The sequence below is a fragment of the Melanotaenia boesemani genome, chromosome 11 (assembly GCF_017639745.1).
Source record: "Melanotaenia boesemani isolate fMelBoe1 chromosome 11, fMelBoe1.pri, whole genome shotgun sequence".
In the NCBI taxonomy this organism is placed as follows: Eukaryota; Metazoa; Chordata; class Actinopteri; order Atheriniformes; family Melanotaeniidae; genus Melanotaenia; species Melanotaenia boesemani.
Genome location: NC_055692.1, coordinates 30564094 through 30579247, shown reverse-complemented (window position 1 = coordinate 30579247; position 15154 = coordinate 30564094). Strand labels below are relative to the sequence as shown.

Below are 15154 nucleotides of genomic sequence, written 5' to 3'. Positions count from 1 at the left end.
GATCCTATCCGCTCAAAAATGTGAAAACCCCTCTCATTTATAACTCTGCTCTCACCAAATAAGTCTACTTTGTCCCTCTTTTGTGTGCATACAAGTGTCATGACAGGAGGGGATTTGACTTTTAAACACTTCTCAGTGGCGAGGAGACGTGTTCTACTTCAGCTCAGAGAGAAAATGTTGCATTAGTGTGACATGTGGAAATGATTTTTCTCTCAGGGTTTGAGTAGATGAAAAGCTTTGCCACACTCCACATTTGATCTTTTTTAAGGATTTCTACTTTCACTGTCAGAAAAAAACCTGGACCGTGATGAGTACAGCCGGCACAGAACAACTGAAAAGGAGCTGAAAAACACACTTGAATTAATCTTAAAGCTGAGAAAGCCAATAGAAAGCAGCATTGCTGACTCCAGTATGTCTCAGAGAAGCACAAACAATGCTGTTTTATCATTTATGAAATTCATTCATGTGAATCTCAAGTTGTTAATGCAAAACTGTCTTTTGAAATATTAGTTTTGCTTCTGACAAGAGTGCAATGCATCTCTCTTAAAACAAACACGAAGTGATGAGAATATGACTAAATGCTGCCAAGAAAAATGTAGGACTGACTCAGTCAGTTTAGATTAGACGTACAGCAGCTTCTGCGGTACTTGGTACAATACAGCCTTTACATTAAGCCAACTTGGCAGCTGGTATTTTCCAGCAATAACACAGTCCTAGAAATGAATATTTATTTTCTCTATAATGCTGTAAGAAGTGTGTGTTCTGAATTTCATGCCACAGAAACATGCTAATTATCCAACCAAACATGAATAATATGATGACTGATAATATAATATTAGGTGAAAGAAATGCTGGTGGAGATAAGTAAAGTTCTTTTTAATTAGTTTGGACTGGAAAATCTGTATATGGGGTAAAGCTGCTAAAGATAAGATGTGTGTGTTCAAGTAAACATGCATGCATATATATATATATATATATATATATATATAAAAAAAGATTAAAATGATGTTTAATGTAATGTTGTGTAAATGTGTCCATGAGAAAACAATTAGAAAGCTATAACTTTTGAAAAGTCACCTGTATGAACAATTATTTGGTCGTGGTTTTATGTTTGTGTATAAGGTCTGTTGGACCCGGCAACTGTGAGTATAATGCCAGAAATATAACCGACATTATCTATGGAGTAAAATCAATTCCACAAACTGTGCATGCTAATAAAGTCTATTGAGCTTCATGCATTCATTTATTCATTCATTATCTGTACCGCTTTATCCGTTATGGGTCGTGGGTAAGCTGGAGCCTATCCCAGCATTTTTAGCAGGTGAGAGGCAGGTACAGCCTGGACAGGTCACCAGTCCATCGCAGGGCCAACACAAACAGAGACAAACAACCATCCACACACACACTCACTCCTAGGGAGAATTTAGAGTAATCAATTAACCTAACATGCATGTCTTTGGATTGTTTTCGAGGAAGCCAGAGAACCCAGAGAGAACCCACGCATTCACAAGAACATGCAAACTCCCGCAGAAAGACCACCACCCCCCAGGTTCAAACCTTGCCCCAGCCGAGGTTTGAACCAGCAACCTTCTTGCTGTGAGGCTGCGGTGCACCACCGTGCAGCCCCTTTTACATCACATTCACCCATTCACACACACATTCACACACTGATGGCGGAAGCCGCCATGCAAGGTGCTCAACCATGACCCTTCAGGAGCAATTTGGGGTTTAGGTGTCCTGCTCAGGGACACCTCGGCATGAGTTCCACAGGCCATCGAACTGGCAACCCTCAGGCTACAAGATTTACAGGATTTGTTGCAGATCAGTTGGGTTACTTGGTTCATCTTTAACATCAGAAACGAATGCACTGAGGGCACATCTGAATGCTCAGCTTTATTTCCAGGAAGATTAGAGTATGACTTAAGTAAACTACCTAACTTGCACACAAACACATTACTTTTACGTTTACTTAGCTGATTTATTTCCATTTCTCTTCTTGTTTAGGTTTGTAGCATTCTAGGAGCAGCAGATTGGACTGCTGCCTAATATCCATCACCACTTCTATCGTCTTTTGTCTAATGACGTAGACCAGGAGATTTAATAAAGTTTTACACCTCCGACATTTTTTCTTTTACAAATGCCCCATCATTCAGCAAAGTTTCAAGCAAATAATTTCTCCACTGTGAAGCTGAACGAACTTTAGATGCATGCACAGTTTGTGGAATTGATTTATCTTCCACCCATGAATAATGCCAGTGACCCCATTGTGTGTTTTTTAATGATAAACTCACAGTTGTTGGGTCCTGTTAATAAAGAAACCTAGACCATTGTAACCTTTCTAATCATATTCTCACAGACAGAATACACACTAACCAATTTTATATATTATTTAACTTATATGCTAATTTACTGCCATGTTTTTTTAGACATAACTTTAGATGGACACTTGTCTTATCGGACAGTTAACCTGTCCAATAAGACTTTAGAATCCTGATTTCTGACTTTTTCCAGTTTGCCTCTAGGTAGTACTTAGTGTTTTACATTTTCAGAAATTATCTATGAAGAGGTCAAATAAAGGGTAAAAAGCTAATCGTTTTTTAATTTACAAGGAATCTAAAATCTAAACGACCTGCAGCTACAAAACTCTGCCTCTGACTGTCAATTTAATTTGGTATTTTGTCTTGTAGAAAATGGTTCAACGTGTTTGAGAATGGAATCCATTAAACCTGGCACAGACATTCACGTCCTGTAGAAAATGAAACGCAGTGGCCGCAGTTACCTGTCTTTTCCTTTAAAGCAACATTTTATGGTTTTTGTAAATATCACCACAAATACCACATTGTTCACTATTTGTAGATGTATTAAAAGTACCAGAGGATAACTTTTCATCTAGTTCAACCAGGTCAACATTGTAATATCACCAGAAACATATGTGCAGTACCAGACACACCCAGGTGGAAATGAATGTACAGGCCCTGCTGTATGTTAGGTGATCAGTAAACTTTCAGTTTAACAAATATTGAATTTAATACCTTAAACCTTTTTACTGACATTCATTGTCTTTCATTAAGATATACTTAGATTGATTCATGTTTTATACTTTACACACCAAGCATTGCAGGCTCACAGGGCTGCTGGTGTGGCTGTCTCTGCTTTAATTTTGTATGTTTCTTTTTCTTTTTGCCATCAGCTGCTGTTTCTATGCTTTAAAGCTTGTGGCTTTTGCCAAAACCAGCTTGCCTGCCTATTGATCTCAGGCTGCAGTAATGAGTCTCACTTTAACAGGTCTAGTTAGGTCTTCAATTGAATTAGAGGTAATTGTGTCAGTTAAATGAGTTCCAGTGCAGAGCTTTGTGGTTGCCGGGTGAGTAAAGCTGTGAAACCGGACCTCTGCAGGGCCCTGCTTCTTAAATTCCCACAAACACTGAAAAACCAATCAGCTGCAACATTAAAACCAGTGATGTGAATGATATTGATCATCTCCTTACAATGATCTGCAAGGAGGCATTATGCCCCGACTGTGGACCTGTCTGTGTGTGTTACTTTGACATATACCACCTACCTGAACCCCAACCAAACACCCACAGTGATGCTGCAGCTTCTCCCAGCAGATCAACGTGTTTTACCAAATCACTAAAAGTAAATAAATAATTAGATGATAAATTAGATTAAATTAATTAAATTGATGAAAAAAATCTAAATTGACAACATGATTCCTGCATCTGCACACCCATAAAAGGAAAAAGAAAATATAAACAAACATGAGTCACATCAGCAAAAAAATCTGATTTGAGTCACTTCATTTTGATAATGTGAACATAGTCTATTTAGCAAAGAGCTAATCAGAACACTAAACCAGCATAATGTGTGTGTGTGTGTGTGTGTCGGCTTTCTGAATAACCAGCTGCAAGACTTGCATGATGAAACATGGCATGGGTACTGTCTCCTTGACTTGATGATAAATCAAGGCCATCAGGCTCAGATGATTAATTCCCTGGGGTACTGATGATTCTCTTACAAAAAAGAAGAAGAAGAAGAAGAAAAAACCATCCTCTCACACATCACACAGCCTGAGGAGAAAGCTTTATCCTTTTCAGCTTGGTCCTTGTGCTTAGCACAATGATGTAAAGCTAGAAAATGCATTTCTGCAGCAAAATAAGCAACCATTTTTTCTAGCTGTTCCTAGAAACCTAAACTATAGCAAAGCAAAAGCCTCATCACCAAGTTTAACGTGTCCTTTGTGCAGCCAGCTCCACATCAAGCTGAAACCATCTGCCTCCTTGTGCAGGAGATGAGCCCTACCTTCTGAACTAGGTGAACCAAAGCAGAGGGGTGTTAAACAGTACGCCTCTAATGATGATTTAAACAAGAGGAAAGGCTTTCGTTCCTTTATAAGCCTTCTGTGTTATCTACAGTATCAGATAGCCATCTTGTAATAACACAGCTTTTTGTAAATGAGGACTCTGCAGCCTCATATCCAGTGTAAAGACTTCAGGTTAAACTGGTGGGCTGTTAGACAAATGGCTGGAACACTGTAAGTATGGTAGTAAGAATATTGAATCACTTTACTGGAAGAGGCGAATGTGTGGAGAAGTTGCACTGATGATGATGATAAATGACTCTTGCTTATAGTCTTTTTAATCATTGCCCTTTAATTCCTGTGCTATTTTCCTAGTAGGCACTTTCTACACAAGTAAATCTTTTACTAGATTTCTTTTTTCTTTAGATAAAATAGACAGGGCTTAAAGTATTCCAGCATCTCCGGCTTTTCACTATGATTCAGAAAAAAAAAACAACTTAACTATGGGCATAGTGGTTGAGACTCTAAAATTACTCTGAATTGTAAAAAAATGAATTGAACAATGAACAATGTTAAAGTCGGAAATTACACGTATTCATCTTCGAAAATAAGCAGAACTTGCTGCTGCATGTTTTCAGTGTCCAGCAACTAGTGACAATATACCACACTTCCTTTTCTCCGCTGAGTTAACCTGTAGCGTGAGCGTTATCTCCGAGTGGTCTTGAACGCAGCATCCAAGCCGATGGTTGTTTCACCAAAATAAGATAAAAAAAAATGGAGAGTAAATTCATGAAACCAGGAAAAGGCGTCCTAATTGACAACGGCCTTGGTGTTGTGCTCTGAAGTGAATGTCTGCCAAAAATTGACTATACAGCCGCGGGAGCACGCGCTGCCTGTTAGCGTCGTTTCGCTCAGCTTCTCTTTGTTGTGTGCGGCTCTTTCTCTCGGTGTAAAACCGACATAGTACGTGAATTAACAAAGAAAGTATGATTTTGCAAGTGCTGTAACGGATTTATTAACACTGCAGATGAAGACGTGCTGTAATCAGAAACGATATCCAGGCATGTTGCTGCTTCCCTGTTTAGGTTTCATGCGTTTGTCTCATGCTTGTTTATTGAAAGTATGTAAAGTCCAGTAAGGATATGATTTGTGTGTTGATTTACAAAGTTTAATTTCCACTGATGTTCATGACTTATTTTATTTATTAGAGTACATTTCTTGTTAATAAAATGCAGAATCTACATTAAAGTGGTCTGATATCAATCAAGAGTTTGTGCACATTACTGGCCAAGTAGAACCTTACACCCACCTCTTATTCTTTTAAAGTGGAATTTGGTCACAGAATAATCGTTTTAACATATCAATAGCTGATCATGGGCCCTGTAATTGCCAATAAAACAAAAAATGTTGCTTGAAATGGCTACAGTTTGTTCAGGTGAGACATATTTTACAGATGAATGGCCATCTACTTCCTTGTATCCACTCCACAACCCTTTACGGTGGAATCAGGCTTCAGAATAGTGGTTTTTGCCTGCCAAAACCTGATTATGAACCTGTAATCGTCTATAAAACAAAAAAGGTGCTTGAAATGACTGCAGTTTGTTCAGGTGAGACATATTTTACAGATGAATGGCCATCAACTTCCTTGCATCCACTCCAAAACCCTTAAAGGCAGTGTTTCCCAATCCAGGTCCTCAGGACCCCCTGCCCTGCATGTTAAATGATTGCTAAATGAATCATTTAAATTAATTAGCCTGACTGAGTTTGACATGGCCTTATAACATTATTACCTTTACTTTCTAAAATTCACATTTAAACTGTAGGTCATCTTATGCCCTGCCAAGCAAAATGGCAAAAAGTTGTTTGCCTATAGTGTGTATGCATCAGATCCACTGCACCTCCGCTCCCCGGAAAAAAGTTCAGGCTCAGGATTTTTTTTTTTACTTTAAGCCCTGAATAGATGCAAACCCACAGTGTAGACCAGCCTGCTGTAGCTGCATTATGTTCTGTGCCAAATATTGTTGTACAGCTGTGATGTTAAAAGCTGCTCAAATCGGTATTTTATTACCACCCATTGATTAAAAGACTGCATGCAGTGAAATAATTATTACCCAACTCTTCTGCTGTTTTGGTTTCCCATTCCCAGCAGCAGGCAGAGAGACTTTTAATCCCTCTGATCACTGCTTTCTACCTACAAGCAAAGTTGGAAAATAGCTGGTGAAAAACAAAGCAGTCAACAACCAAAGCACCTAATTTTGTTAGACTTATATGCCACAAATAAGAGTCTATGAGGCTATGTAAGAAAAAACACACTAATTTGGAGGAATTTTGGTCTATTCTTTTTTATATTATTGCTTCACTTCACTAAGGTTCATGCACAGCTCTCTTCACTTCCTACTACAGCATTTTAGACGGGTTAAGATCTGAACTTTTCTTTTTAATCCATTTTGCTGTGTACAAAGCCTTAGCTGTCAGGTAGAACCCCCTCCTGTTTAACTTTAGACTGGCATATATCTTCCTGGCATATGCAGCCGACAAATATCACTATCAGAATTTCTTTCCCTGCAACTAGACAGTTTTTTTTATTTTCACGAGGCCTGGAGACAAAAAATGCATGCTTCGTGGCCTGGTACCAGTCTGTTGTTGAAGCTTTCTGCTCTAGTGCTCCGTTTGGTTGGATGCATTAATTATTCCTCAGTTACCGCAACCAAATCTCAACAGAGAAGTGAAGACGTTTTCAGATGTTGTGTAAAAATGTTCATACATTCAGTATGAACATTCTTACACAAGTTATTTTAAGTTAATTAAAAGTCTGTTTGCAGAATTCTATTTAAAAGCTTCTTGTTCATTAACTGTACATCAATAGACAGATCCACATCTGAACCAGATCTGTATTGGTTTTCTAACACATTTGTCCTTGTAAGTATACAGAACTTTTATTATCATAGTACTTTAATAAATCTCAAAACCAAAGCATTTTTAAAAAGCTGTCATCCTCTCTGTGGTGCAATAACCTTTCTTCCCTTGGTATTATCTTTCATTCAGGACAAAAAGCCAGCCTTAACCCAAAGCCTGGTGTCAACCAGACTTCAGGTTAAGAGAGAATTAAAGAAAGTAAAACAGCTCTCAATTGAACTGCAGCAAGACAAAATAAAACATGTACCAAATAGTAATTTATCCCTTACTCTGTAGAGCTATAGAGCTATTTTTGTCATGGTGTAGGTTTTGGAACAAGACTGAAATGCAGAACCATGCAGGAAGGCAGCAGATGAAGGTGTCAGATGTTTAATGATGAAGAAACAAAGTACAGGTAGGGCAGGTTACCAAAGTACAAGCAAAGATACAAATCAGACAGAAGAAAAACAAAAAATTACCACAGTGGGGAAACACAGGAATGATCTGGCAGTGGCTAAAGGAAAACCTGGAGCATATATACAGAGGGGCTGATTACCACACGATAATCAGGTCCAAATCAACCAAATACATTTATTGCTGTTGTTGTAGTTGTATCCAAAGGTCAGTTTGTGAAAATAATTTGTCAACGAAGCAGATGTATTTGAATTTTCTAAGAATATTGAATCAGTGTGTGATTACACTTCACTGGAGTAGGCCAGCGTGTGTTTAGGTTGCACTGACGATGATAAATGATTGTTGCTTATAGGCTTTTTAATCATTCACCTTTAATGCGGTAATCTTTTCTCTAGTGGGCACGTTTTTTTACACACCAGATAAATCCTCTAGATTTATTGATAATTTTATTCAACATGAAACAGATACAATCTGTTAGAACTGCCTGCTGCAGCAGTATCATATGTTGTACAGCTGCAATGTTAAAAGCTGCTCAAATCAATATTATTTTTGCAAACCATTGATTAATGTTTACATGCAGACTATATGCAGTGAGCTAACTACTACCCAACTCTTTTTAACCAAAAGTAGATATGTTTGAATTTTCAAATACAATGAAGTTGGTAGGTTAAAAAACTAAAATCATTGCTTTGGACTTGTCTCTATTAAATAAAGCTTCTATCAAAGGAACAAATTACACATTTAACCCTTTAAGCCCTGCACCTGTTTTTGAGACCTCAGGCCAAAAAGTTGCATACCCAAAACATGAGTATATCTCTGCAGCCACAAGGTCTATTTAAATACTTTTGGAGTAACAGTAAAGGGAACACTTGCAAGATTTGCTAAGATGTGTATATGTTACTGGTGTAGAATAAATGAAGATGGCACAAAGCACAAATGGAACAAAGTTCAGGCTTGCCTAAAAAATAAGAGATGACAAACACTTTCAGGATGAATATTCCTTTGGAATGATGCAGCTGTAGCTCTAAACCTTAAATCACAGAAAAATATGTGAACATTGTCTTTGCAAAGGTTAACTCTGATAAAGTAAAGCAGAACAAAATTAGAGAGATTTTAGTACACATATTTCCACTGAGGTCTTTGGCCATCTGAACTCAAAGTCCCTTAGTTGGTGGACCTCAGATTTTAAAAGGTAAAGTTTTTCTTGCATTATAGAAAACATCTCAACTTTTCAGATTGTCCAATTACTTTGAAATGTTTAAGTTTAATTATCCCTTGTTTTCCAGGCTTCATGTCTGAACAGCTTTGATGACAACAGGGAGCTTCACAGGCAAACTGGATAGTGAGTGTCCAGTTGAAACTGGCTTTCAGTGACTGAAATGCTCCCTGACTTTAAAAGCCACCGTTTTGTGAGCGAGGCATTAAATCAATTTCAGTTCCAGGGCTGCTGTTAAGCTGCTGATCTTTGACCTGCTTACAAATGTGACCACAGGGATTAAATTAAGACTGACAATGTACATTTGCCTATTATTCGGAGAGGTCGCCATATAACCACAAAGTCCCACATTTAAAACACACATAAAAGCTAGTTGCTGTGGAGGAGAGCATCAGCCAAGTGCTGACTGCAAAGTTTCTCTCCATCCTCAGTTTTTTTTTCCACTGAAGCTGCCATTTTGAAATGTCGACTGGTGTAATGGCACGTAATGGGACAACACTAAATGTTGACTTTGGGTGAGCCGAGCGCTGGAGTGTTAAAACTGATTAAGCTGATAGTGCAGTTTGGTGTGGAGGGCTCAGTGCAATGTAGCGCTTGTTTTGGGTTAATTTTGTCATCCATGCATGAAGACACAAGTGGACAGCCCCGAGAAGAGCAGGCTCTTTCTTCCGTTTGCCAAGTAGAATTTAGATTTTCCTCTTCAGGCATTTAATGGAGATAACAGCTTGTTATTCAGAGGGCTCCACTAGCAGAGCTACGGCCGCTGTTACACTGCTGCTGATGAGAGCTCATTAAAGCCCTTACAACACTATCTGTCCGCTTGCTAAAGCCAACTTGTGTTTTCAGCACATGTATGTTTTTTCATTCTTGTATTTTTAGAAATCTTTCTACTATGTTTTACTTTAAAGAAACTCACAGCAAACTGTTTTGCACTATTTCTTTCTGAATAAAGAAGAGCTTCCTTTAAGCTAGCTCTGTGTGGTTTCTTTACAGGCACATTTCAGCACTTTGACACTATTAAATTATTACTGTCACATGGACTACTTGATATGTGAGCTAATTATCACAAACCATTCAAGACAAATATTAAAGAAGTTTTAAAACAGATCTACAGAGAGGTTAAAACATACAAACAGCATGTCGCTGTGCTTGCTAATGTCTCATTGTTTCTACTACATCACTGTTGTACCTGAACACTTCTGGGACAGTAAAAAAATCACTGCTTTGTTAAAGTTTATAAAAAGTGAGGGTGCAGATCATGGATTAGTCAAAAACAATGTGACAAGATCTGGTTTGGACACCAAAAGGTAGCACACTTGTGTACCATGCTTTTCTTTCATTTTACTTCATTTTACCCCTAAAGTGGTTTGTTTAAGGGACATTGTGTAGGAATTACTTCCATCTAATGTTGGAATCGTGTATCGCATTCTAAACTATAGTGTGTTCTGCCGTCTCACTTTGTCAAACACGTATTACAACAACGGTAGCCTCGACTACACCGATGACAGCATGTCATCCAATAGTTCATGGAGTTTTCACTCAGGTGAAGAAGTTCATGATATTATAAATATTGCAAACTGCATCCCATCAAACTGTCAGACATGGTTCCTCTGTGTTTAGAAGGAAGAATTGTTCACACAGGGTGAATGGATCTTAACGGGGAAACTGGCCTCGACACAACACCGTTTTTTGTTACAGTAAAAGCCAGCTTATAAAGCCTTCCCATCGGCTTTTAGTCCAGCTTTACCGTGACTGAAAGCCGCCATTTACCATGACTCTGAAAGCTACTGAAACCACGTAAACATATACTTCTGTACCAACGAGGCTGGTGTATTTTAGCAGAAACTACTGTTATGCTGCCCATGGTAACGAGCAGCACTGTCTAAAAAAAAAAAAAGAATAAAAAAGTTAGCTTTTGGCTCATTTAGGCAGGTCCTCAGACTTACTTGTTGGTTGTTGGTATATTTTGTTGGTATTGCAGCTTTTCTTGTATTTAAGTTGAACTAATTATGACAGTCTTCATAAATATAATGTGTAAACTCCTACATTTATTTCAGGTTGTGTTCACATGAAGCATTATTTTAGGTACCATTACAAATTATACTGATTTAAAATAAAATGCTGGGACGTTATTTTGGGACTAGAATCTAAAGTAGGTATGAATACTGTCTCTTTCATGGTCTGAATTCTATTCTCAGAACAGAAACACTGAGGGAGGGGGGAAACTGCTATCACTGTCCTTCCTTAAAAATTTAACAGCAAATACTTGAGACAGTTTTTTTTTCTCTGTGGGGTCTGTATTTAACTCAGTAAACATGAGATCAAAGCATAATTTTTGTTTGCTTGTTTTTTCTTTTGTCAGAGGCCTCCCCCAGTCCTGTAAAGAGCTCCCCAGAAATGTCTCCCATGGCCTCACCAAGACAGCGCCGCGACTCAGACCGCTACTGCCAGCTATGCAACGCCTGGTTCAACAACCCCGGCATGGCTCAGCAACATTACGACGGCAAGAAGCACAAGAAGAACGCTGCCAGGGCAGATCTGCTGGAGCAGCTCGGCAAAACCCTGGATATGGGAGAGATGAAAGGCATGGAGTACCAGTTCATACGTTTTATATTTATCTGTGTTCAGCTGTGGGATCCATTCATACAGGGTAGCTCTAGTTGATCCCACCCCAACATACAACAATTTTTCTTTTATTATCGGGCTTGGTCCTCTTTTCATCACAGTTTGGTTTTTGTCAAAGTGGAAGAGATCTTTCTGCTGACATTTTCTCCTGCTTCTAAAACTTGAAATTTAAAAACTAACTACTATCCGGCTAAATTTTCCCTACTTGCATTAAATATCATTGGCATCATTGCACCACATTTCTGCCACCCATTTTCATTTCATAGACAATATGATCAGAAAATTTTCTTATATATTGATTGTGTAATTGGAAACTTCACTTTTAGACAGCTAATAGTTAAAAGACTATTTTTACAGTCACGTGAATTCATTGCATGAATTATAAAAAGACTTTTGTCACTAAAAATGAATGCTCTTTACTACCTAACATTTAATATACTGTGCTCCTGAAAGACGGCGTTATTAACTGTAGCTGTCAGCGAGACTTCTTCTGGAGTCCACCAGTGTGTCACATACTGTTAATTTTAAGTAAGAGGGCGAGAAAATGTTCTTGCTTATTGTCCTCCAGTCACAATATATCAATAACAATTATATAACGTTATTCTAGCTGGTGAAGGGCTGGCTGCCAGAAGAGCAGAGGCAGGCCAGGGGTGTTGGAAAGGGCACAGAAGCATGACAGAACTGAAGAGAAAAAACAAGTTCTCACAGCTCAGTGGACACAGAAGTCTATCTCTAGGTCTGATTGGTTCTTTAAATCTTACAGGTGTGCTGTGGATGATTTAGGACAAACTGTATGGTTGCAATCACCTCTTCTTCATTATGTGTTATTGAATCTTTGAATAATGTTTATTTAAGGACATACATCATACCAAGTTATATTTGTTGCTTATAATTTTTTAATGGAAAAAAAAATTAAAGAAAGTACTAACTTTATCCAGAAAGCATCATCCAAGCGCAGGTGCAGAGTGGGTCATGGGGTAAATGGCTTGTTAACTTTTGAAAGCAACCCTTATAAATATCATTATTTATGCTACTTACACATAATTTCACTCTTGGCTAAAATATGTGTGATTTGAAGCCCATGCCTTTAATTCAATTAAACACATTTCAAATGCTCTTCCATGCAGATCTTACATGAAAAATGTTTTTAAAACTTTCTAATAGGAAATGTTGACCACCAGGAAGCTGATTTTGTAAAAAAAAAACAAAAAAAAAAACAACTGTTTTAACAATCTTTTTCTTTGCTGCTCAAACTTTGTTAAGTACTTTTCTTGTGTAGTTTGAACCAAAAGTTTGAAAATATGAATAGCTGGTTATGAGTTAAGAACATTTCAGAATCAGTTTATCAGATGTGTCTGTTCAGCCTCCACAGCTTGTTGTGTCTGTGACTTTGTTGCAAACACCTTCCTGACTTCCCAAAGCTTTCTTGTCTGAAAGATTAGTCAGAAATAGATTTTCAATAGATATTTTCAGGGTGTCCAGACAGGATGGAGAGGGCCACTCCAAACACTTTGTGTTTTATGTGGTATTTCAGGCTAAAATTCTGTGGATTTTTACAGGAATTATTCTTTGTTTAATTTTTTCCTACTGTGTTAATATTGCCCTAAAATATATCTGCAGACACAACTCATAACCAGCAGTTTGCTCTGTTCACCAAATACATCGATTTGTTCCAAATTATCACCACAGAGGTTATCGTTAGTCCAGAGAGCTCACCTTGAATTTTATCTGTTGACTGCATTTGTCCCCGAGTCCAAATATGTGCAAATGGGTTGGTTCATCAAAGCCCCTGAATTGCATGAATGATTGTTTTCCTCCGTTAGTTCACGTGTAACCATTAACTGCAGTAAACTCTCATGATAAAAATGGTGGAGTACTGTGAATCAAAACCAGAATAAGTCAACATGTCATCTTGGTGTAAGAAGCTATGAATTTATAAGGACATCATATTCCAAATAAACAGGAATCACCCAGTCTGTCCCAGTCTGACCCATTGTTACGGAAGCCACTTATTGCTGTCACCTGGAGCTAATCCAGCATGCAAATGCCTGTTGCCTGTTCAGAGTGGCCAGTGACTGACACACCTCCATCTCCTCCCCTCTGGTTGGCTCATCTCTCGTCCAATCCCTGTGTTTGCTGTCATCACCCCGGAAATAAAAGCCTGCTGTATCTGCTCATTCATCTGTTGGGCACAGATGGTTTGCCCTTGGCTTGTTGGACTTTGGTGACTTTTCATCGTGTGTTTAGTTGGTGGTAATTTGTGTAGATAGGCTAGTAAGTGTTAGAACTGTTTGGTTTTGTGTTGTAGATTTGTTTAACGGCTGGTAGTCTTGTTTTCTTTTCTAGTTTTATTTTTTTAATGGATAAAACGTAAAGCCAGCTTGGCTTCTCTTTAAGTTGTTTTTGTTAGTTAAAGTTGTACCGTTTAGTTAGTTTAGAATAGTTAACGTTAGAGTGTGTTGGGCTAGTTTAGATTGTAATTGTACTGGAGTTTTTTATATATAAGCATAGCTACTGGAGCTGCTTCACTTTTTGTTAACCATAGATTAGCTGGCCATTTTTATTTGGTTTCCTACTTTTGATTAGTTTTGGTTTTTGTTGCAACTGGCTGTTGTTGAGTTAGACCATAGCGGTTCTATTTTGTTTTTTCTTTGAGCAGCTTCGCTAAACCCAGCACTTCTCATTACCACAGTTTATTTGTTCCTAATTTCCCTTTACAACAATAAATCTATTGGCTTCCATTATTAACATCTGTCCACAGTTCTTTTCTTTTGTTACGCCTTGTCATACCCCTATATTGGGTTGTAACACTCATGGATGAGAGATGTTGCTGCACTTGCTGCACTGCACATGCACATATGTGCTCTTGCATGCAGCACAAGTAGAAGATGTGCAGAAAATCTCAGGCAAAAGATTGGCTCTGGATTCTGTTTGAAAATCTGTCCAGACAAGGTCCAACTGCTTTTTCACTACTGCAGATTCTCTGAGTGCCCACTGCACAAAATACATGATTCAATGCTAACTCCTTATCAAGCAGGGTCATTTTGGGAAAAACACCTGTAATATGACCTCTCCAAATTAGAATTACTGCTTATATTGAACCCTCTGGATTGTAAGTACAGGCTTGGGCTCTTTTTAAAGGTAACACTCTCTAGTTTCACCCACAGCAATCAGAGTCATTGTATTACTGATAAAAAGTTACACACTTTAGAACACACAAAAAAAAAATTTTTTTTGTCCTCGCCTAACCTGTACGGACAGAATGAGACCAATCTTGATGGGAAATATTGATGTTTGACCTATAGAGAGCCCTCAAAGGTAAGGAAAGTCAACATTTAAACTTTCTGCTTTTCTGTAAAAAAGGCTTTAGTGTTAGTGCTGTTGTTGTTGCGTGTCAAAATGGTTCATATGATTGGAAAGACGAGACTTTGAGCTTTTATTTGATGTGTATGTTGTGGGCATTCATGACGGAAGGGTTTTTCAGACATGGCTGCAATGTTGTTGATTAGTAGTCATGTACCGGGACCGGTACGTCTGCATCGTAAGGGGTTAAATCAGAAAAGGTGGGAACAGTATAGAAAATGCATTGTCCAACAAACTTGTCATTTTATTCAGCAAAAAATATGAACCCAAAATATTTGAAAGTTTGTCTTACACTAACGTTCAAAAGTTTGGGGTCACTTCCCTATTGAATCCCATGGCAA

At 38.1% G+C, this 15154-nt stretch overlaps 1 protein-coding gene across 1 annotated transcript in view; it reads left to right on the top strand.

Annotated features, from left to right (window-relative positions):
* zmat4a (zinc finger, matrin-type 4a) overlaps nt 1–15154 on the top strand; it is a 171197-nt gene that overhangs the window by 112050 nt on the left and 43993 nt on the right. The window contains exon 5 of the mRNA XM_041999269.1: nt 11188–11409. Within this exon, the coding sequence (XP_041855203.1) occupies nt 11188–11409 (222 nt within the window). The remainder of the gene's footprint in view (nt 1–11187; nt 11410–15154) is intronic.